This window comes from Ovis canadensis, chromosome 1 (genome assembly GCF_042477335.2).
Source record: "Ovis canadensis isolate MfBH-ARS-UI-01 breed Bighorn chromosome 1, ARS-UI_OviCan_v2, whole genome shotgun sequence".
Taxonomy (NCBI): Eukaryota; Metazoa; Chordata; class Mammalia; order Artiodactyla; family Bovidae; genus Ovis; species Ovis canadensis.
In genome coordinates, this window is record NC_091245.1 from 160,709,905 (window position 1) to 160,733,173 (window position 23,269).

Sequence of the window (23,269 nt, forward strand, 5' to 3'; positions counted from 1 at the left end):
GAACAGAGGACGGAGCTGATCAACTATTGTCTGAGGGACCCAGAAAAAGCTTTATGGGGGAATTAAATTAGTAATGGATTTCTAAAGATGATGAGTAGAAGAGATTTTTCCAATGGAAAGGGAAGAGAAAGAGTGTTTCAGACAGGGAAGGTATGGCAAGTACAGTTGTAGGCAGATGGCCAAAGGAATTGTCTTCAAAATTTTACTTTGAAAGGAGAACAATAAATGGTAAAGCTGGTACATATTTATCGTTGCAGTCTAATGAAGAATCTTAAATAATAATGTAATTATTTCAAATTACATATCCTATGGTACTCCAGAATTTCCCAAATATGTGATCTTAAAAGTTTTCTGACATCAAATTCTTCAAAACTGAGATTTCTATACCTTTCCATTGAAGCTTATTTTTTAGTTAAGTTTAGGAAAACTGCTTTGAAATTATGAGATTTTGAAGGGGGGCTTAATGTTTCATTTGCTTTATAAATGATAGATCATCAAAAATGTATAGAAAATTGAAGGAAGTTCTGTAAATATTGAGATGAAAGTACAAAATCCAGTGCACATGAAAAATGGCAAGGGTTTGAGCTGAAGCAGGGCTGGAAAATAACTGAGTAGAGAGAAGAACTGAGTAGAGAGAAAATTTGTCGACTTTCTGATGCTGAAGCTGACTGGCATGCAAAGTTATTGGTAAGGGGGAATATATGAAGTATAACTGAAATTCAAACTGGTTAGACTGTAAAAATGGTGAGTCCTGGGACCAAAACAGGAAATTCCAGAGAACAACAACTTGGGAAAATCATGACAGGGGTGGTGAAATGGAAAACATTAAGCTATGAATGATTATGTTCATTCAAACTCAAGAGTGTTTCTGGATTTAATAGAAATGTTCACTTCTGAAAAAACTAAGAAGGAAATGTTCTCAAGTAGGCATTGTAATGAATGGTACAAAAAAATAAGAGAGTAACACGTTTAAAGGCATGCCTGATTCAAAGGAAAAAATCTTTCAACCATTTACTAAATGATATTTTCCCATGGAGATAATTTTTAAAAGCTTTGGCTCGCTTAGAAAAACTGAGCCTTTTTTGTTATTACTTTAACTTGTCCAATCTCTAAACCACAGAGATACCTCAGAGGTTCATTAGAAATTCCCAAACCCAGAAAGAGGAAAGTCCCAATAAAAACAAACGAACCAAACCAGATCCTTTAGGAATTGAATTTTGAAGTTTTGACTTCCTGATTCTAAGGATGGATCATATTTTAGTTGCAGAATAGTGGTAAATGTAGCTTAAAAACACCATAGTTAAAATAATGAAGCCCTTCCATGTCTGTCAGTATATTTGACCTGTGCAAGTGTTGTGTGATTAAAATGCGAATTGTCAATTACACAGGCCCCATCTCTAACCAGATCTCTTTACAAAGAATCCTTTCTTAGCCTAATATCTTTGCTTCCCTCTTGTAATTTGTTTTGTTTGTTTGTTTGTTTCTATTATTTCATTAGATGCAGTCAATGGCTCAGGTTAGGCTGGTATTGAAAGAAAATCTTACCAGTCCACTATAAATAAATAATTAATGTTCAATTATGAACTATTAAGGGTTGCTCATCTCTGTCTCTCTTCTGGACTAGTCATTGATGTGATTCAAGAGATGGCCATCACAGTGGCCTGCAAATAGAAAAGAAAATACTCAGGGAATAATTCAGCCCTTGGTTCCCAGAAAGGTATGTCTCCTTAGTACAGAAGTATTTTGATACTAGCTTTCACAAAACACATAGTACTGGATAATATGGGGTGAAACATCTGTTGAGTCTTATATCATGATCTGATAACATTTTAAAAGAATGAATTGAAAGAGCCATGAGCAAATTCACTATGACACCACACGTTGAGAAATTTTTCAGTATTCAGAGTATTCAAAACTTTTCAGTGGTGCAGAGTAACTTCAGAAAAACTTCATGAAAGATGATTAACTGTTTGATTTATTGGTCTTTTCTTTCCTCCCAACCTTCACTATTTTTCTCTTTATTTGTATTCTTTTAAGAAATATTTTATTTAAAAATAAATTTTACTTTATTTTAGTTAAAAATGAATTTTTATTTTGAAAAATAAAAAAATTTCATTAAATAAATTTAACCAAGTATATCATATCTCCTTTCTTTATTTTCCAAAGAGCACATATATTCAGTTATACCCAGATTAGCAAAAACGAAGGATCAAAAATTTTCTCCCCCTCAAACACAACAAAAATGTGTGTTACAACCAAGATATTATTTTTAAAAGTCATTGACTTACCGGAAATTTTTGCCTTCCTACTGTCTTAACTTTTCTTCTTACCAATTTCTTCATTTTTTTTCCCCTACAAAATTATTCATTTACTACACTGTGTAAATTCCTGGACGTGTTTCATAGCAGCCTACTTTGTCATCAACTTCTTCCTATTAGTAAGAGAATCCTTGTAATTATGTATCATTTAAGGTGTATAAGCAAGTCAGCAGAATAAATCTCTTAACCTTGGGCTGTTGGGGGGTTCATCAGTAATTCCTGTTTTAGCTTATACAGCAGCACTTTGCTAGCGAAAAACCTATGCTTCCTCCTCCTCCTGGGTAACTTTTCACTCTCCTTCCAAGCATTTCTCTAATCTTAAGACTTTTTTTCATCCAATTATTACCCACCATTCTTTCAAATCACAAATTAAGAAAGAAAAACAAAAACACGAAAAACAGAGGAATGAGAAGAAGTCAAATGTATGATATACATTGCAATGTGTGTGTGTTCAGTTGCTTGGTCTTATTCAACTCTCTGCAACTCCATGCACTGTAGCCCCGCAGACTCCTCTAGAATGGATTGCCGTTTCCTACCCCAGGTGATCTTTCCAACCCAGGGATTGAACCTGCATCTCCTGTCTCCTGAACTGGCAGGCAGGTTCTTTACCACTGAGCCACCTGGGAATACTATGGTTCTTTTATATAGAAAAATAAGGATTTCTATGAATTGCCACCCTTATGGCAGAAAGGGAAGAAGAACTAAAGAGCCTCTTGATGAAAGTGAAAGAAGAGAGTGAAAAATGTGGCTTAACGCTCAACATTCAGAAACCTGAGATCATGGCATCCGGTCCCATCACTTCATGGCAAATAGATGAAGAAACAATGGAAACAGTAAGAGACTTTATTTTGGGGGCTCCAAAATCACTGCAGATGGTGACTGCAGCCATGAAATTAAAAGACGCTTGCTCCTTGGAAGGAAAGTCATGACCAACCTAGACAGAATATTAAAAAGCAGAGACATTACTTTGTCAACAAAGATCCATCTAGTCAAGGCTATGGTTTTTCATGTAGTCACGTATGGATGTGAGAGCTGGATAAAGAAAGCTGAGCACCGAAGAATTGATGCTTTTGAACTGTGGTGTTGGAGAAGACTCTTGAGAGTCCCTTGGACTGCAAGGAAATCCAACCAGTCCGTCCTAAAGGAGAACAGTCCTGGATGTTCATTGGAAGGACTGATGTTGAAGCTGAAACTCCAATCCTTTGGCCACCTTATGTGAACAACTGACTCATTTGAAAAGACCCTGATACTGGAAAAGATTGAAGGCAGGAGGAGAAGGGGATGACAGAGGATGAGATGGTTGGATGGCATCACCGACTCAATGGACGTGAGTTTGAGTGAACTCCGGGAGTTGGTGATGGATAGGGAGGCCTGGTGTGCTGCCGTTCATGGGGTCGCAAAGAGTCCGACACGACAGTGACTGAAATGAACTGATGAATTTGAAAAATTACTTTGAACAAATCACTCTTCGATACCTGAAAACTAACCAAAAAAAGTATAATCCATATTACTGTTTCTCATTAATATTACAAATTGTATTACAACACATGAGCAAGTATGGGTAAATTATACTTTAAGACGTGAATTTAAAACTGTTCTAGGAAACCATTTAGAAAGCATGGATGCAGTGGGGTGCTCATGGAATTTGTCTCTTCCTACAGTATACTTTATTATGTCTTAAAATTATTTATTAGGGAATAGAAAAACAGATTTTGTTAATTATTTATTAATATTAAAATATTGATGAGCATTACCTAAACATAATGGGATTTTAGCTGGTGCACTGTACTCAAACTACTGAAACGCAGCCAACACAAGGGGCGTGTATTAAAAGAGCAGAACAAGCGACTTAACAGAGGCCTAAAAGCAGCAATCAGAAAGGGTTCATTTAACTTAGAGATGGCACAAGCTTCGAGCAATTGCTTCTACTTAAGTAAGTGTGGAATTACAAAAGGCTATTTATTACAACCCAGCAGGGCCCTGCAGCTTGCTCAAAGACCTTTGAAGAATTTCAACAGTTATAAAGCCTTGCACGGTGCAGAAGCAGTAAACTTAGGCAGATCCCCAACAGAGCCTGGAAAGCATTCACGAAAAAGTTTATTTGATAATCTTCACAATTGTTCTTAGAAACAAATTATTTTCTCTTTCTTCTTTTTTAAGGAGAGATGCTAAACCTGGTAATTTTCAAAACTTCTTTGAAAATATATTTTAACTGTTAAGGAAAATAAACCAGTTTCAAGAGATATGAAATTAAATAGGGAGGGTCTCCATGGGTTTAATAGGATAGTGTTCCAACATTCTGCTTCTTTGAAATACTCTGTAAGCATGCATTAGAAGTCATTCTATTAATGGATTTACTTCAGGAGGAAATTTGTTGAAATTTCTCCATTTTTTGGTACAAAAAAAAGCAAAATTATTAGCAATGATTTTGGGACTGAAATTATTCTAGTAACGATAAAATATTAAATTGTTTTTTCTAAACATTAGAGTAAATAAAAAGAAATTAATTGTTAAAAATTTAACATACCTGCTATTTATTTCTAACTCATTGACATGATTATAAATTTTGAATAAGTTTATAAAATTTCAACTAAATATGTGTAAAGTAACATCCTTAACGTAAAATCAATTTCAGAGCAGCAAACTGCCTCAGTGTCAGGGTTGGAGATATTGTGAGGCAACTTTGAAAAATAAAATAATATTGAATAGACAAAAGGCAAATGATATCAGTTACATGAAGGCATGCGTGCGTGCATGCCTGCTCAGTTGCTTCAGTAGTGTATGACTTTTTGCAGCTCTATGGACTGTAGATCGCCATAGAGTTTTGTCCATGGGAATCTCCACCAAGAATACTGGAGTGGGTTGCCATGCCCTTCTCCAGGGGATCTTCCTGACCCACGGATCCAACCCACATCTCCTGTATTGCAGGAAGGTTCTCTATCAACTGAACCACCAGGGAAGGCCACGTGAAAGTATATTAATTGTAAATGGGTATGAAATGTGATAAAAAAATGATTTTACTTTTCCATCATAAAAGCAACACTTACATTTTACTTTGGAAAAAAATTAAGTGATCATCCCCTGGCCATTAAAATAATGAGATTTTAATAACAAAAATTCATAGGATATTACATATAGTAGAAATAAGAAGATGGAAAATTTGCTGTAATAAATGTTTTGTTAAGTTTATACTTTGTAAAGAAGTGTCACAAGGCAAGTTTAATGAAAGCTCTATTTTTAAGTGAAGAATAAAATAAAAGGCATTTATAGACAGGAATAATTTGGATGACAGTTTGGATGCAAAAGCTGGCAAAATAATCATCATAATAATAATAATGATAGCTGATAATCATAGAAACAGCAAATCCATATATAGGAAACATCTATTGCTAGCTCTTATAGGAAATGCAAATACATGGGATTCTAATAATCCTTGATTTGAGAAAAATCTATAAAATATATGTCCTTTAGTAATGAAAGCAATTCAACAGTGTTCCTGAGAACTCTTGATTTTTGTTTGTTTCATGTTTGTAATTTATTTTACTGCATTCCATTAGGGAAGAATGCTGCTGGCCTTCACAGTGAGGATTTTGGTTGGCCAGTGTACCAAGACTGAGATTTGAAACCAAGAGTGCATTGATGGATAGTATGCATTTTTCTTTTTAATGGAAGCATTTGAAGTATGATATCACTTAAAACATATTTAATCTTCCATTAGAAAATATGGTGACACTGTGATATCTGATCCAGACAGATGTTTTTTATTTATTCATATTTATATTTTTGATAATGCATAGGAAAAACATAACAGAGTCACCCCCCAGTAAGAGCCTCAAAATATATCTAGAGAATTGTGACACAAAGAGCACCCACTTCCTCAGTACTTCTTATTAAATATACTTTTTTAAGAAATGGAAATGTAAAAGTAGAGATATTGTATCCTGGTATATATATTTTTATTCATGAGAACTTTTTTTTCAGAAGTCAAGATCTATTTTACTATGTCCTAAATCCTATCTATTTTACAATACACTAAATATTATTATTACCTATGGATACCACGGGACTCCTTGTGCATAATGGATTCCAGTCCTCTTACAGAGTTGCGTATGAAAATGTTATCAATGGCATTCATAACTTTGCAACATTATAACAAATAGGTAGTCCTAATGTTTTTTTTTCTTTTTTAATATATCAAATATATTTCATTGCTTACATTATAGTAGCAGATTGAAAACATCTGCTCACTTGCCACTAGTCCACCAGCAGCTGAAAATCTCAGCTCATTTTCCATAGGCCTGTATGTACCAGGGCTATAATCCAGCTGCTGAGGCTTGATATGGGGCCAGATTAATACTCAAGAGCCTTTGAAATGGAAATAGTGCTTTCTTGCCAAGATTAGAACAATGATAGGCTCCATTTGCTTGTCCCCTTCCCTCTCTGCTCTTCTTTACTGCCCTTCCCAATCCAATTAATTTTCCTTCTCCCATCATACACTCCCATCCTCTTTTTACAGCTCCATCACCTGTCATGACGATTAAGAAAGATCGGACATCCAGAAACAGCATTTCTTTATCCTGGCAAGAACCTGAACACCCTAATGGGATCATATTGGACTATGAGGTCAAATACTACGAAAAGGTGGGGAGATAATGTTAAAAGAGTTGAGTTGTGTCAGGAAAGAGGTTATTTTCTCATGAGTATACTCTTGCAAAGAAACTAATGACACTGCTAGCTAGTGAAAGAGCTCTATTTAGAACTCTGGTCATGTGCTACCTTTGATTTATAGGTAGAGGAGGGTTCAGAAATTATTGTGTTGAATATCCCCCATTCTACAGCAATAAGCCATAGCAAAGATGTTACCATCGAATGTAAGCCATCTAGTTATGATATTAGAGATGACATTTGTGTCTTCCACAGGAGACCCCTGTTCTAAACAACCATTATATAGCAATTCCTTTACCTTTTGATGAACTCTTCCCAAGTTCATTGCATTAAGCATCATTTCCTGACCTTCACATTCACATGAATTTTACTCAATACCGATAAGAATGTTGAACTGATAACAAAACCATTATACTATTGAGCTGATGATGAAAGCTTTCTTTACTTTGTTCAGAACAAGGAGATTAGAAGATGGGAATATGTGTGCCTCATATGATAAAATTGTGTTTGGTAATACAATTATAAAAAATAGGTACATGATTGTTTATAAGTATAATTCAGGCCATGATATTTCATCACTCTAAGTACCACTTATTTCTCCCTGGTTATAAATTATGGTGAGGTTTGAAAACAAGATGTATTCAAACCTTATCAATAGAGCTGGTTAGTTTCATAGCTACTAATATGAACACAACATACTCATTTATCTGCTGCAGTTTACAAAGTATTTTAAAATGAATTGTGTATTGATAGCTTCTATTTACAGAACACTTCTACATACATTATTTTGAGTTGTTTGATAATCTGATGAGAGTGAGTAAATAGGTTCCTTTACAATTACAAAAACTGAGAGTCAGTGACATTTGAATTTCTCACAGCCTCACGGCTAATAAACATTAGTTCTCTGTTTTGAATTCTGACAGTCATCACTCCTCATGTAATATGTTTTCCCCTGTATTGCATATCTTCTTCTAAATGAAAATGGATCATTAAGAGATGTGAGAATTAGTGGTATGGTCAGTTATGCAAAAAAATATCTAATGTATAAGCATTTCTCTGCACTATGCAGTTATGCTGTTTTTTGAAGTTAAAGTATTTCAGAAGTATGATGCCATTTTTTTCATACTGCCCCCTATAGGGAAAAGGCTATGTCTCTTTGACTGAGAGAAAGTGAGACCTAATAAACCTTCTTGTGCCAAAATCGTAGTATGAATAAATTACCTCCTAGCTTTCAGTGATCCACTGTGTTACTGTCAAATACCCATTTGATCATAATCTTCTATTTTTAAAAATATGACAAGACAGCAAATATAAGAATCCATGTTTTATAGATGATACAACACAATTAAAAGGTAATTAATGATGTGCCTCAGTTCAGACTAGATAGCAGAACCAGGGAACACCCAACTTTTCTGTAGAGTTGATTCAAAAATACTGCTAACCTACATTCATATCTTCTACAAACATAAATCATTTTCTGAACTTATTTGAAAGAAAGCATAAAACAATATTTTGAAACAATATCAACTTGCATAGGAAAAAGTGACTGAACCTATTTTTATTATCTAAGCATTTTAAAGTCAATGTATACTTATGTGTAATATTATTTTAAATATACTTTATACAAATATTTAAAGCACATATTCATAAATTTTGAAATTAAAATTTTTTTCCAAATATTTACATATGATACTTAGAAATATTTTGAATGTTTCACTAAGATTTAAGCCCTACAAGATCTAGCTTTGACTAAACTTGACTAGTCAAGGTCTTGACTATTTACTTAATTAACGATGATGAACACAACCATGTTCTAGATATATGCTTAATAAACTTTTTAACACATAGAATAATGATTTCTGTAAAGTAAATACATTCAGCCTTCTTCATTATTTAATATACTAACTCAAATGCTATCTGATACATAACCAGCATCTTTAGCTAAGAAATATATGTAATGCATGACTTTTTTTTCTGTAATGTTCTATTTAGTTTGCGTTGAGGATATGCATTGTTCTATATCTCCCATTCCAGGCCCCACCCCAGGTGCCAGAGACATTCCACCATTACTTGAACTTAGGTACTTATATACTAATGTATGTTAAAGGAAAAACACAATTCTATGTAAAGTCAATTTTGATAACCAAGGCTTGACACAAAAAGCCTTTACAATTCATGTGCAATGTGAACCTCCTAATGTACAATGTGAATTATTTGGGGAAATATTTCTAGACATTTATCTGAAGATTTTTATCTCTGCTAAACCACAGTGACTTAGATTAAACACATTGCAAATACAGTTGATACTAAAGAAGTTATTAATGTAGAATTGTTTAAAAGGTCCATAAAACTTGGACCTTTTAAAATTTAATAGTTTACAGTTAATAGAAATATTTCTGAGATGCCTATTAAGCTTAATTCAAGGGATGTTTTCCTTTTTGAAAGTTTATTCTTAAAATTAGACTGAAGCTTTCATTCAGCTTTGGCTTTGAAGATAACTTATTTTCATCCACATATTCATTAACTGGCAAAAATGAAGACTAATTTTTTCCGCATTATTTGCTGGGAACAGATTATTTTATCCAAGATAGCTTAAAAATGCCTCTATTACATTCAGAGAGTTAAACAGTTGTCATATCTTATCCATCATATGAGCTGTGTTAAATCTAAAAGAACTGGTTTAGAGGGGTTCAGCTTTTTACCATCTGACATGACTAGGAAGATTCGGTTTTAACATGATTTTTCTTACCTCAAAGCAGGAACAAGAAACAAGTTATACGATTCTCAGGGCACGAGGCACTAATGTTACCATCAGTAGCCTCAAGCCTGATACTACATATGTATTCCAAATCCGAGCCCGGACCGCAGCTGGATATGGGACCAACAGTCGCAAGTTTGAGTTTGAAACTAGTCCAGACTGTACGTATTTTCTTCAATATAGTGTATGAGGGAAAGGCTGTTGCAAAGATGTCTGATAATTCATTCTCACAATCAGTTTTAGTTAAATATGTGATACATTGGAAGTATATCGCTTCTTGTTGTTGTTCAGTCGTTAAGTTGTGTCTGACTCTTTGCTACCCCATGCACCGCTGCATGCCAGGCTCCCCTGTCCTTCAATATTGCTTGGGGAACATTGAATAATTTTGCATAGCATTGTATATGTATACTTGTGCTTGTGAAAGTGTATATCTTTTTTGTTTTTTTTTTTCTCTTTTATAAATGGAACATATTCTAATGCCTGGAATGCTTCTAATCTTTTATTGGACATAAATTTCTTTGAGGAACATTACGTAGTATGGCAATATTTTATTAAAGTTCCTCTTAATTCAGATATCCCAGGTTCATTGCATGGTTCAATGAACTATAAAAAAAGAAACTTGATTATCCATGAGGAACTTAATATTGTTTTAACTCTCATGGATCTAAAATCATTTGGAGATTAAGGATATCTAAACTTCATTCATCACCTCATTCACATTCACAAGTAATTTGGATAGTCTTGTGTGTCTGACTCTAAATTTATAAAATTGGCAAACATTTTCCCAATAGCATTCTGCTTTTCTTCAAATGCATTTGCTTCATATTAGAAAAAACCTCAACTAAAGTATAATTTTAAAAAGATAAAATCATGGCTACAACATTAATTAAAATGAACACAGACTAAAGATTTAATTTACCTTATTAATGAAGAAGGTAGTAACAAATTAAACAGATTTAAAGGGAAATATGAAGAACAAATGCATATATAGATATACATACATATTTGTATGTTTGTGTCTGTTTGTGTGTATGAGTGTAGACCATCAGGAAAACTTACATAAACTGGTTAATCCAAATCTGGTTAATATACTATAGGATAATAAATATAATGGTTGAGGTCATCTTTTCTAACATAAACCAGTCATATCTCTAGATAATGAATCATTCTAATTGTAATGAGAAAAATTATATACTGTATATAACTATTCTTAGTTTTTTACTTAGAACTAATTTCACAGTTGTAAAACAGGCTAGAAAGACAAAGATGAACACTCTTTAGAAACAGATTATCAAGGGAGAGTCTGACAATGCCCAGCATACAACTGAAATGAAACCTAGTAATCTCTTTTGACAGTTCCAAAGTGCCTTTTCTCTCCATATCTATATTTCCTATTTTGTAAATATTTGATTCATGATACAAAGTTACATTGTTATTGGTATGGTAGTATTTTATGCCCAAATTTCATGTTTCATAGAAATATTCAAGATTAACAAAAATTATAAAAGCTGTTTAAGTTAACATGATAAAACAAATATTTTATGGCACACTTTTTGTCAGACAGTTAGAAATGCTACTTATAATAACTAGCTCTACCTTCTGCAAGGTATGAGAACCTAGCGTTAGAATTCACGAGCTCACAGCTGAAACATGACAATTCCTCTACTCAAAGGGGTGCTGCCATCCTCAAAAACATAAATCTACACAGTTGGCCCTCAAGATCGATGGGTTCCACATTCACAGATCCAAACAACCTTGAATCAAAAGTGTACAAAAGGAGAAAGTCAAGGGATATCTGGAGTAGCAGGCAAGTTTGGCCTTGGAGTACAAAATGAAGCAGGACAAAGGGAAACTGAGTTTTGCCAAGAAAATACACTGGTCATAGCAAATACCCTCTTCAAAAAACACAAGAGATGACTGTACACATGAATATCACCAGATGGTCAATACTGAAATCAGATTAATTATAGTCTATGCAGCCAGAAATAGGAAAGCTCTGTATAATCTGCAAAAACAAGACCAGGAGTGACTGTGGCTCAGATCATGAACTCCTAGTTGCAAAATTCAGACTTAAATTGAAGAACATAGGGAAAACCAATAGGCCATTCAGCTATAAACTAAATCAAATCCCTTATGATTACATAGTGGAAGTGACAAATTGATTCAAGGGATTAGGTCTGATAGACACAGTGCCTGAAGAACTATGGGCTGAGGTTCGTGACATAGAACAGGAGGCCATCCCCATCCCCAAGAATAGAAATGCAAAAAGACACAGTGGTTGTCTCAGGAGGACTTACAAATAGCTGAAAAAAGAAGAGAAGCTAAAGGCAAAGGAAAAAAGGAAAGATATATCCATTTGAATGCAAAGTTCGAGAGAAGAGAAAGGAGAGATAAGAAAGCCTTCTTAAATGAACAATGCAAAGGAAAAGATGAAAGCAATAGAATGGGAAACACTAGAGATCTCTTCAAGAAAATTAGAGATACAAAGGGAGCATTTCATGCAAAGATAGGCCCAATAAAGAACAGAAACAGTGTGGACCTAACAGAAGCAGAAGATATTAAGAAGAGGTCACAAGAATACCCAGAAGAAATATACAAAAAAGATCTTAATGACCCAGATAGCCACAATGGTGTGGTCACTCACACAGAGCCAGACATCCTGGAGTGTGAAGTCAAGTGGGCCTTAGGAAGCAATACTGCTAGCAAAATTAGTGAAGTGATGGAATTCCAGCCGAGCTACTTCAAAACCTAGCAGATGATGCTGTGAAAGTGCTGCACTCAATATGCCAGCAAATTTGAAAAACTCAGCAGTGGCCACAGGACTGGAAAATATGTTTTCATTCCAATCCCAAGGAAGGGCAATGCCAAAGAACGTTCAAACTACCACACAGTTGCAATTATTTACAATTGACGGGTTCCAAATTGAGAAAGGGGTACGTCAAGGCTATATATTGTCACCCTGCTTATTTAACTTACATGCACAGTAAATCATGTGAAATGCCAGGCTTGATGAAGCACAAACTGGACTAACGACTAAAGGGAGAAATATCAATAACTTCAGATATGCAGATGACACCACCATTATGGCAGAAAGCAAAGAGGAATTAAAGAGCCTCTTGCTGAAGATGAACAAGGAAGTAAAACGCTGGCTTAAAACTCAGCATTTAAAAAATGAAGATCATGGCAACTGGTCCCATTACTTCATGGCAAATAGATGGGGAAAAACTGGAAGCAGAGACAGACTTTATTTTCTTGGGTTCCAAAATCACTGTGGACAGTGACTGCAACCATGAAATTAAAAACGCTCATTGTAAGAAAAGCAATGAGAAGCCTAGACAGTGAATTAAAAAGCAGAGATATTACTTTGCCTATAAGTTCCATATAGTCAAAGCTATGGTTTTTCCAGTAGTCATGTATGTATGTGAGAGTGGGGCAATAAAAAAGGCTGAGTGCCAAAGAATTGATGCCTTTGAACTGTGGTATTGGAAAAGACTCTTGAGAGTCCCAGGGACTGCAAGGAGATCAAACCAGTCAATCCTAAAGGAATTCAACCGTGAATATTCATTGGAAGGACTGATGCTGAAGCTGAACTCCAACACTTTGGCCAGCTTATGAGAAGAACCAACTCATTGAAAAAGGCCCTGATTCTGGGAAAGATTGAAGGCACAAGGAGAAGGGGATGACAAAGGATGAGATGCGGGGATGATAAAGGATGAGATGGTTGGATGAGATCACCGACTCAGTGGACATGAGCTTGAGCAAGCTCCGGGAATGGTGAAGGACAGGGAAGCCTGGCCTGCTGCAGTCCATGGGGTCACAAAACATTGGACAAGACTGAGCAACTGAACAATAACAGCAGCAATATTTAATATTCTGTGATAAACCATAGTGGAATAGAATAGGAAAGAATTTGAAAAAGAATATATATGTATAACTGTCACTTTGTTGTACAGCAGAAATTAATTAATACAGCATTGTAAATCCACTAGACTGTACTTCAATAAAATTTTTATATAACATATATATATATATACAAAAAATTTCCAGAAAATTCCAAAAAGCACAACTTTAATTTATGGCAATCTGGCAGCCATTTACATTGCATTAATTTTTATTACCTGTTATTAGTAATCTAGAGATGCTTCAATGTATAAGGCAGGATGTGTTTAAGTTATATGTAAATACTACACCAATTTATAAAAGGGACTTTAGCATACTTAAATTTTGGTATCTATAGAAGGTCCTGGAACCAATCCCCCTTGGGTAGCGAAGGGGATTCAAGTCTCAGTTATGGAGTCTGTACGTTGCTGCTGCTAAGTCGCTTCAGTTGTGTCTGACTCTGTGCGACCCCATAGACGGCAGCCCACCAGGCTCTACCATCCCTGCGATTCACCAGGCAAGAACACTGGAGTGGGTTGCCATTTCCTTCTCCAATGCATGAAAGTGAAAAGTGAAAGTGAGGTCACTCAGTCGTGTCTGACTCTTTGTGACCCCATGGACTGCAGCCTACCAGGCTCCTCCGTCCATGGGATTTTCCAGGCAACAGTACTGGAGTGGGGTGCCATCACCTTCTCCAGTCTGTATGGTAGACCTCGCCTAATCTTCCTGTGATGGAATAAACACGGAGAAATCACCCTTTGAGAACATAAAAACAAGGTGATGCAAAATACCGTGGAAGTCCAAACCTCCATGAAGAGGTTTAAAACAAATTTAAAATTTTAGATGCCACAATAATAAAATATAATTGCAATTTAAAATTTGCAGTTCTAAATCTTTTTATAAATTTTAAGTGCCACAAAGTAAGTTCCTCATTTTGAAATGATTGTAGATTGAATTTTTTCAAACTTTTAAACAGTTATTGGCATTAACAACACCAAAATGAATATTTGCTTTAACAAGAGAGATCACAAATCACAGAACTATAAAAGCCAAATATTTATTATATAGTGTGTTACAAACTAGGCATATTGAGGAGCAGGAGGTGCAGAACACCATTAGATAAATATGTATTATATTAATGCGTAGTTTGGAACACCAGTCTAACCTCACACATTCTTAATTAGCAGTTAACCCTATCTGATAAGCAAATTTGCAAAACCAACCACAAATTCTACAATTGTAATGTGATTCCAAATGTACCACAGATAGAGCTGTGGTCATGTTATGCATGATCTTCTAATGAGGCATCAGTGTCTGAGGTTTAAGAAATATCCCATTTAAAAATGAGATTCTTAGAACTTTTGCAAACAAGTTTTATATTTGCTATATTTCCATTGATTGATAGATCAGATGAAGATAGAAAGAGATCTTTTTTAATACCCTCCACCATTTATAAAAATCTTTCAATTGCACAGTTTGATTTTTTTTAATCCATTCACTCTTACTATTTTACTATAGATTAATTCCAGAGTTTAAAAATAAGTAAATATAAATTTAAACATTACCTTTTGTCTTAGGGGAAAAAAGAAAAAAAATCAAAACTCTCACTTCATTTTTTAAATCAAAATGATATCTTCATAAGAACTCTAAGGATTTTTCTTATTACAGATTGATATTTAGAAGATATAAAAAATGTCTCCTGCTTGAAATTAACAGTATATTGCTTATTCTAGTTTTTATTATTTTTAATTATAAGGTTTTACTCATAAGACATGTAAATGTTTCTTAGTAGAACATAGTGTACTTTTACCTGGAATTTAGTATTTTTTTATCTTGGTTTACCATAACCATACAGAGGCTCAGCAGAGCATATATTTTCCTAAGTGCTTAGTTCTTACTATCAGGTCAAAGAATCTGCCTGCAATGGGGCAGACCCTGGTTCAATCCCTGGGTTGGAAAGATCCTTGGAGAAGGGAATAGCTACTCCACTCCAGTATTCTTGCCTGGAGAATTCCACAAACGAAGGAGGTTGGATGGCTGTAGTCCATGGGGTCACAAAGTCAGACAAGACTGAGCAACTAACACACATTATTTATGTACGGGGAGCCTGGTGGGCTGCCGTCTATAGGGTCGCACAGAGTCGGACACGACTGAAGCGACTTAGCAGCAGCAGCAGCTTTACATTTATTATCATCATTTTGCAGAAGAGAAAACTGAGGTTTAGAGAAGTTAAGTAAGTTTTCTAAAGTTACACAATTGGTAAATTATGGGTCTGATTCTAGACCCACGTATTTTTCTGACAGTATGTAAAGCATTCTCATAAACATGCGATTTGATACCATTCTATAAGCTATTCAGATACTATTATTTATTTTTATCTGTGGTCTAGGACACAGAGTTCATTTTTTTTTTCCTCCTAAGATTACATAGCTAGTAAGTAAAGTCAATGAGCCTAGAGTCTCCAGATTTTGGAGTACTAATCCAGTGTTGCTATTGCACATTAAGAAGAAAGAAAGTTATGCTGAGATCCACAGAAAGCTTAGAGTATATGTGAGTAAAAGAACTTTCATAGAACAAAGGTAGCATCCACCAAAGCAAGACGTCCAGACATTATGAAACAGTGTGGCATGTTTGAGAACACTGACAGTCTAATATTTTAGAAACTCTGTGGGCAGAAACTGAATCTAGAGTGTGTGCTTTGTGACTAAGAAAGGAAGGCACAGTGCAGGCGTTAAGAAAAAGGACCCTGGAGTAAACTGACACACAGTAGGATGACCTCGACACGCCACTTCAGTTTTCAATGTCTTTGTTTCCCTGTCTGAACACTGGGAAAGATCACTGTGCATGACTCCATATGGTTTTTATATTAAGTTAATTGATGTTTATCAAGTACTTTAAATATCACCTGGTATAGCAGTATAGCAGGCACTGTGTATGTGTCGTGTTTAAATGTATAGTACATAAATTGAACATCCACGGAATTTGTGAAATAAAAATATGTGGGATAAAGCTGAGTTTTGGCATTGGAAGATCTTACTGGATATTACTATTCAAGAAAATTGGCCTAGGGACAATTCAGTCAGCACTGCTAAATGCTTCATACTGTCTTTTCGTTGTTTCTAATGAATGGGTACGCAGCAACTTTAATCTCTTGGACCCTATTTTTAGGGGTTATTAAGAACGCCTGATAAAAGTAGAGTGGAACCATTATATAAAGAACTTTGTATATCAAAATTAGACTGTCATATGTAATTTTGTAAGATATGGAGTACTTTTTCCAGTTCTTCACAAGCAAAATGAAATAACAAAAATAGATTTATTAAATCCTTATTATGTGTTTAGCACTGTTCCAGTATTTAACTTGTATTAACTCCTTTAATCCTTACAACAATGATACTACATCACATAGCAAATTGGTGCAAAGCCGGGCATTCAGGCTCTTGAGAATGTACTCCTCACCAGTCTTCCTTGGGGAAAGACAGTGGACAGTGTGTGTAGGATGGATGAAAATGGGAAGAGACTAGAAACAGGGGGAGCAGGCTGCTGTCAGAAACATAGTCAAACTAAATTTCTAAGAATTATAATAGATAGATTGTTGACAGTATGCCACATAAAATTATTAGACAACTCTATCACACACATTTAATCAATATTATTCTTTCAAATGTTTGCCAATTTCCAGCACAAAAATAATCCGATTTGGTTATGCACTTTCAGATAGTCTCTGGGATTTCTCTACATTGAGAACTAGAGGGAATTGTAGAGAGGTCAAGTTTAATCCTGTCTTTGATGGAAAGAAAATTCTTTTTTTCTGTCATGTTTACTCTCCCAGCTTCACTGACCTTTATTTTATAAACTGGATAAAATTTACCAAAGCATGAGATAAAGTGATTATTATATGTTCGTGGAACATTATTGATTTACAAGGTTAAGTTATTTTACAAATGACTCATGATGTATAGCCAATGGATAGGGATGCATCAGTTCAGGTTTTCTGGAAAGCAGATACTATGGTAGAATTACAAGAGTTTCGGGGAGGGAAGGGAAGGGAAAGAGATAAAAAATAGAACAGGAGGAGCAGATGTGGCCAAGCAGAGCCTCAGACTGAGATGTAGGTCAGCCATCTATGAGGACAGAGAGAAAGCAGAGAGTTCAGGATAATGAGCCTCAGAAAGCAACGCAGCTCCGAGAGTCTCACCAAGCTAATGGTGGGCCCAGAATGAAGATCACCCTTTGCAGGAGTCACACATGGGGCACAAGCAGCCTGGCTCCAGTACCCTTGCCATGTTTAGTCATTGAGGAGAGTGTGACTGCAGTGAATACTGAAGATGCAGCAGCTGGAGGCTGTCTGCCCACTGCAGGCTTGGCAGTAGAGAGACCCTAGCAGGCACTCCCACGACTGCCATGGAAGTATAAACAATAGTTTTCTGGTTGCAAAGAATAAAGTGCTTGCAACAGTTTATATTATGAGTATACCATCCTACCACACTCAGTTCTTTTTTTTTTTTTCAAATGTTTAGAAAACTTCTAATAGTCTATCTGCCATGTTATTTTTGTTTTAATTTGCATCATTTAACTATTTCCTAAATTGAAGTATTTTGGAGAAAATCTTCCAGCCTTAGATTTTCATCAGGCTCAAGATGTGACCTTGGCTTCTGAAGAGGTGATAATACAACTTAACCTCTCTTCTAAGCTCTTCTTTTGATACCCAACTCATTTATTTGTTTAATCAGCATTTATGAATATAAAAACAATAAACATTAAAGTATGAGTCTATGAGAGGGAATGTTCCAGGAAGGGTGCATATTTTAGAAAATATAGAGATTAGAATGTTTATGGATTTTGTTAGCAGATAAGGCTAAGGGTTTAGACAGAGAACAGATCCTAAATGGAATACACACATTTTATCCAGAAAGTGACAAAGATCCCTGCAAAATTTTATGCATGAGAATGACATAATCAAACTCATGGTTTAGCAGGAATACTCTGGTGGCCAGCTAATATAGGCAGGGCCTGCAAATAGAGATCAGTTGGGAATTTTTTTATTGTTATCCAGAAGAGAAATGAAGACAGAAACTAAAATATTTAAAAGAATTTCATGATTAATTGGATGCAGAATAATCAGGAAAGGGAGAGGGCAGGTGACTTTATATTTATGGCCTACATCTTGGTTACTTAAAATGTTGTGGTCTAAAATCAGCAGCATCAGCATTACTAGGAGCTCATAAGATATGCACAGTTTCAGTCCCCACTCCAGACCGCCTGAAACTGCTTTCTTCAAAAGATCCTCAAGTGATTTATGTGAGTAAGTTAGAGAGCAAACCCTGGGAGATAGTGAAGGACAGAGAAGTCTGGTGTGCTGCAGTCCCTGGAGTCATAAAGAGCTGGACACAATAGCAAAGGAATAACAAAGTTAGAGAAGCATTGGTTTAGTCAAGGGTCAGTAAACTTTGTCTGTAAGAGGCTAGAAAATAAATATTTTAGGCTTAGTGTACATACAATCTCTGTTGCTCCTATACAACTTCACTAATTTTAGCATACAAGCTGCCATACACAATGAACAAATAAATGAATGTGGCTGTACTCCAATGCAATTTTATTTATGGACACCGAAGTTTGAATTTCATATAATTTTCTCATATCACAAAATCTTCTCTTGACCTGTTACAACCATTAAAAAATGTAAGTTGTTCTGAGTCTCTGAGCTATACAAAAACTGATAGCAGGCCAGATCTGGCTCCTGGAGAACATTTGCTAATACCTGGTGTTGGTGAGTGAATGAGTGATGGGCCATTTGCTAAGGTAGGAACTACAGGGACAGGAGCAATTTGTTGGTGAGGACAAATTGTTGGGTCCATAGGACAGGTATCATACCATCTTTTAAATAAATACAGATGTTAGAGACTAAGCAAACTAATGAGAAAGTTTTTATAATTTCATTCTGGGAAACTTGAACTATCCCCTGGATTTCTCTGATGATTTCTGTTTATCTGATGAGCCTCTTGCCAATGAGTATAGAGAAAACTAGTTCACATGTTTCGTGCAGTAGGTGCTCAACTAGTTGTGAGCATTTCATACCATGAAAACAGAGTATTTATTCTTATTAATCAGAAACTTCAAGTAAAATTATACAAAATGTTTATCATTTTACACTAAATGAAGAATTCTTTTTACGTTGTATTAGACAGCAAGCCATCTTGTATGTAAAAGCAGAATAAATATGACCTAATTGATCAACTTTTTCAGGGAAGGGTTTGTTATGCTCTGTTAATGCCTAGTTTTTTCTTATTGTTTTCTCTCCCACCTCACAGCTTTCTCCATCTCTGGTGAAAATAGCCAAGTGGTAATGATTGCCATTTCAGCGGCGGTAGCAATTATTCTCCTCACAGTCGTCACCTATGTTTTGATTGGGAGGTGCGTTCACAGTCTGTTTTACAACTTACTTTCATTACCGCATTGCTTGTTCCCCTCAATTGCCACTAAACTCTGAAGAGTTTGCTCAGTAAGTTATTTTAACAAATAAGAATGTCTCCACTTGTATTCTAGATCTTTCTTTTTTCTCCCTTTCTTTTGATTCTCCACCTTTAGTTTTGAGTTGGTTTTTTTTTTCTCATTAATTTCTTGCCCCACTCTCCAAAACATACCGTTTCTCTTCTCTCTTCTGACCTCACTCTTAGTTTTTACTTTCTTTTTCCAATTATCACTTCTCTCATCAAATACACCCCAGATTTCCCTGACACTTTCTCACCCAGAACACTGGTAACACTGCACAGCACTAATCACTAACAATGGAAACTTTACCCTCCATTCATTCTAACAGCAGTTGTTTTAAAAAAATACTATAAACACTTGCTAGGGCCATTATAAAAACTGAACTGAAGGAGTCTGCACAGTGGGGAAGCTACTCTCCATATCTCCTCATTAGGCAGCTTTCCAGGATCCCCAGAGAAAGAAGCTTTCTCTAGAGGATTTAGAAAATATGAAGTCATTAAACTTTCACTAAAGCATTTAATTGTTCATAGAAAATGCTTTTTGTGTGTGTGCTTTGCACATTCTGAACATAGATCATTGTTTTCAGTATATTTATTTTCTGTGTTCTTTTCCTTTGATTCACCTCTAGGTTCTGTGGCTATCATAAGTCGAAACATGGTGCAGATGAAAAAAGACTTCATTTTGGGAATGGACACTGTAAGTTTCTAAACTGTGTTTGGTGACTTGGTTTTAACCATTTCAGTTTTAGCAGTTGTTGACTTCAAACTGGATAACTTCCCCCTGACAGAGAGAATTCAGAAGGTGGAGCAAGTTACACTTATTTTAAATGGAGAAAGGAATCCACGGCTATGCATTAAGTAATTTTTACGTGGCTGTATTGCAGCATGCTTAAACTAACATGAAGGGTAACTGGTGGTTTATATTCAAATAATGCTCATGATGGGAAGTACAGAACTATAGTCAGCTCTGCATGGCTGAAAGGCAAAGCGTATCTTCAATTTCCTTATTACTAGTTATTTGCTGAAATCTAAATAGGAATCTTTTTTCCTTTCTTAACTGCCAAGTAAATATAAACAACCTTTGTTTATGTGAAATGCCTGACTCCATTTTGTCAACCAACCAGGAGAAAGCCTTTAGAATAAACTTTACTTTGGAGTTATATGATATCCAATTGGTAAGGAAGTCAATGCTTTCCCCTCTTATTTTAATATCAAACAATTTAGTCTCTTTTTAATATTCTTTAAAAGAAATACTCTTTTAAGAAACAAAGTATTTATATCTAATAAAAAGACTTTTTTTTCCCCCTGTGGTGAAACAAATCATTCCAGGTGTTTTGCTTTTCCAAACTATGGCTCAGTTTATTGTGGCAATTACAAATCAGTGGCATGTCCTCCTGGAAATTAGTACAAAGATTATACTCATTCTTATATGTTCTCCAATAATCTCACTGTAACTAATGTAGTCTTGTAAGCATTACTTTCTTTGGCATTCACTGTTGCCTTCTATAAATGCTTTCAGTTCAACGTGATACTTCCTATCAGTCATTGAACTTCCATCTAAAGGTTGTAACTTTACAGTAAAAACTTGATGACCTGTTGTTACCATGCAGGAAGCATATAGTAGATTTAAAAAAAAGAATTGTTTTCCAAAATGTAAGTTAAAGTAGGATGGACAGAAAGGCAGAGTTCACAGAGAGCATTGTTTGATTTTTCTATCTCATTATAGAATAATTCACAAAAAAACAATATCAATAATATAATATCAATATCTCAATCCAGGGTAGTTAGGTTTGCAACTCAAAGGTTTTTAAAGAGTACATGAACAAGTTACAGGATATTTATCTAGCTTTTCCTTCCTGATCCCACAAAACCCTGCATCACATTCACCATGCATAAATTAGTCAAAGCAGTTGCATTCCTGTGGATTAGGTTGATCTTAATCTGAGTTGGACAATGGATGTAAATACTGTCTTTAGAGCAGGCCATACTGATCTGGTTCTTTATATAGGAATTATAAATCTCATAAACTTGAAGCATTGATAAATTTCTGTGTGCCAGTTTTAAGCAGGTTCCTCTATGACTCCAATCTGCTTTAGCTGTTGGTTTTTATGGTAGAGTTTGCTGAAGCTTTAATTTTCTTCAAATGCACAATATACTTATGATAGCCAAACAAAAACGAAATGTGTTTTGCCCTAGCTTTAAGGACATAAAGTAACTTATATGCCTGTCATAAACTTTCTGTGTCTTAATGCTACAGCTGGTTTATTTCAGACCATTTATTTGGTATTACTTTGAAAAGCTCTAGCTATGAACCATTCCCTCCAGCCTTGTTACAAATCCTATAATATTGCTTCAAAAGGAAAGAAATGTGTTTCACCTCCTAAGATCCTGTCCCCTTGCCCTCTCTGCCTGGGCCTTTTTACTTTTTTGCTATCCTTAGGGCAACTCATGCTGGTAAAATGGAAATGTAAATTACTGTGTTTGCACAGAACGAGCTGTAAAGTAGTGCAGCTTAACACGTGTGCATGTGTTTATTATCTGGTTTTCTTGACACAGCCCAGTTACTCTGTGTGTTGCCCTTAATTATTGGTGTGAAGGGATTATGCGCTTGCATACTGAATCCCCTGATTCTTGAAACCTCTGGGGAAGGCAGTTAAAAATCAGCAGCCAGAGCTCCCATGGTGAACAGGCCATTTTTCTTGGAGATGTGTGTGTATGTGTTTATATTTGTATTGTTTCTCTAAATGTCATGTGGATAGAAAAGCCATTTACTTGATTTTAATCAATCACGAAGAATTTGACTGATTTTATACAGGAATGACTATTTAATTTTTAGATTATTTAGTAATATGGATACTCTCTAGGGTTGACAGGAATGGAATGGTAACTCTAAAGCACACTTTCAAGACTGTTTAAAGCTGGTGCTTATTTAAAATGTTTGAGACATGCTTCCTAACAATTCATTTTAAAATCTTCTTTGTAATTCCGTCTTTAAATTTATCTATAGTTGATTTATTTACAATATTAATTTCACATGTGCAGCATAGTTATTCAGGATTTTTACAGATCATATGCCATTAAAAGTTACTATGAGTAAATGGCCATAACTATGTTTCTATGCTAAACAATGTATTTTTGTTGCTTACCTAATTCATATG

At 35.2% G+C, this 23,269-nt stretch overlaps 1 protein-coding gene across 2 annotated transcripts in view; it reads left to right on the plus strand.

Annotated features, from left to right (window-relative positions):
- EPHA3 (EPH receptor A3) overlaps positions 1–23,269 on the plus strand; it is a 408,015-nt gene that overhangs the window by 320,440 nt on the left and 64,306 nt on the right. Inside the window, exons 6-9 of one of the 2 annotated variants that reach the window (XM_069578939.1) lie at positions 6,835–6,959; positions 9,740–9,902; positions 19,932–20,034; positions 20,741–20,808. In XM_069578939.1, the coding sequence (XP_069435040.1) occupies positions 6,835–6,959; positions 9,740–9,902; positions 19,932–20,034; positions 20,741–20,808 (459 nt within the window). The remainder of the gene's footprint in view (positions 1–6,834; positions 6,960–9,739; positions 9,903–19,931; positions 20,035–20,740; positions 20,809–23,269) is intronic. The other variant, XM_069578950.1, reaches the window with a different exon arrangement.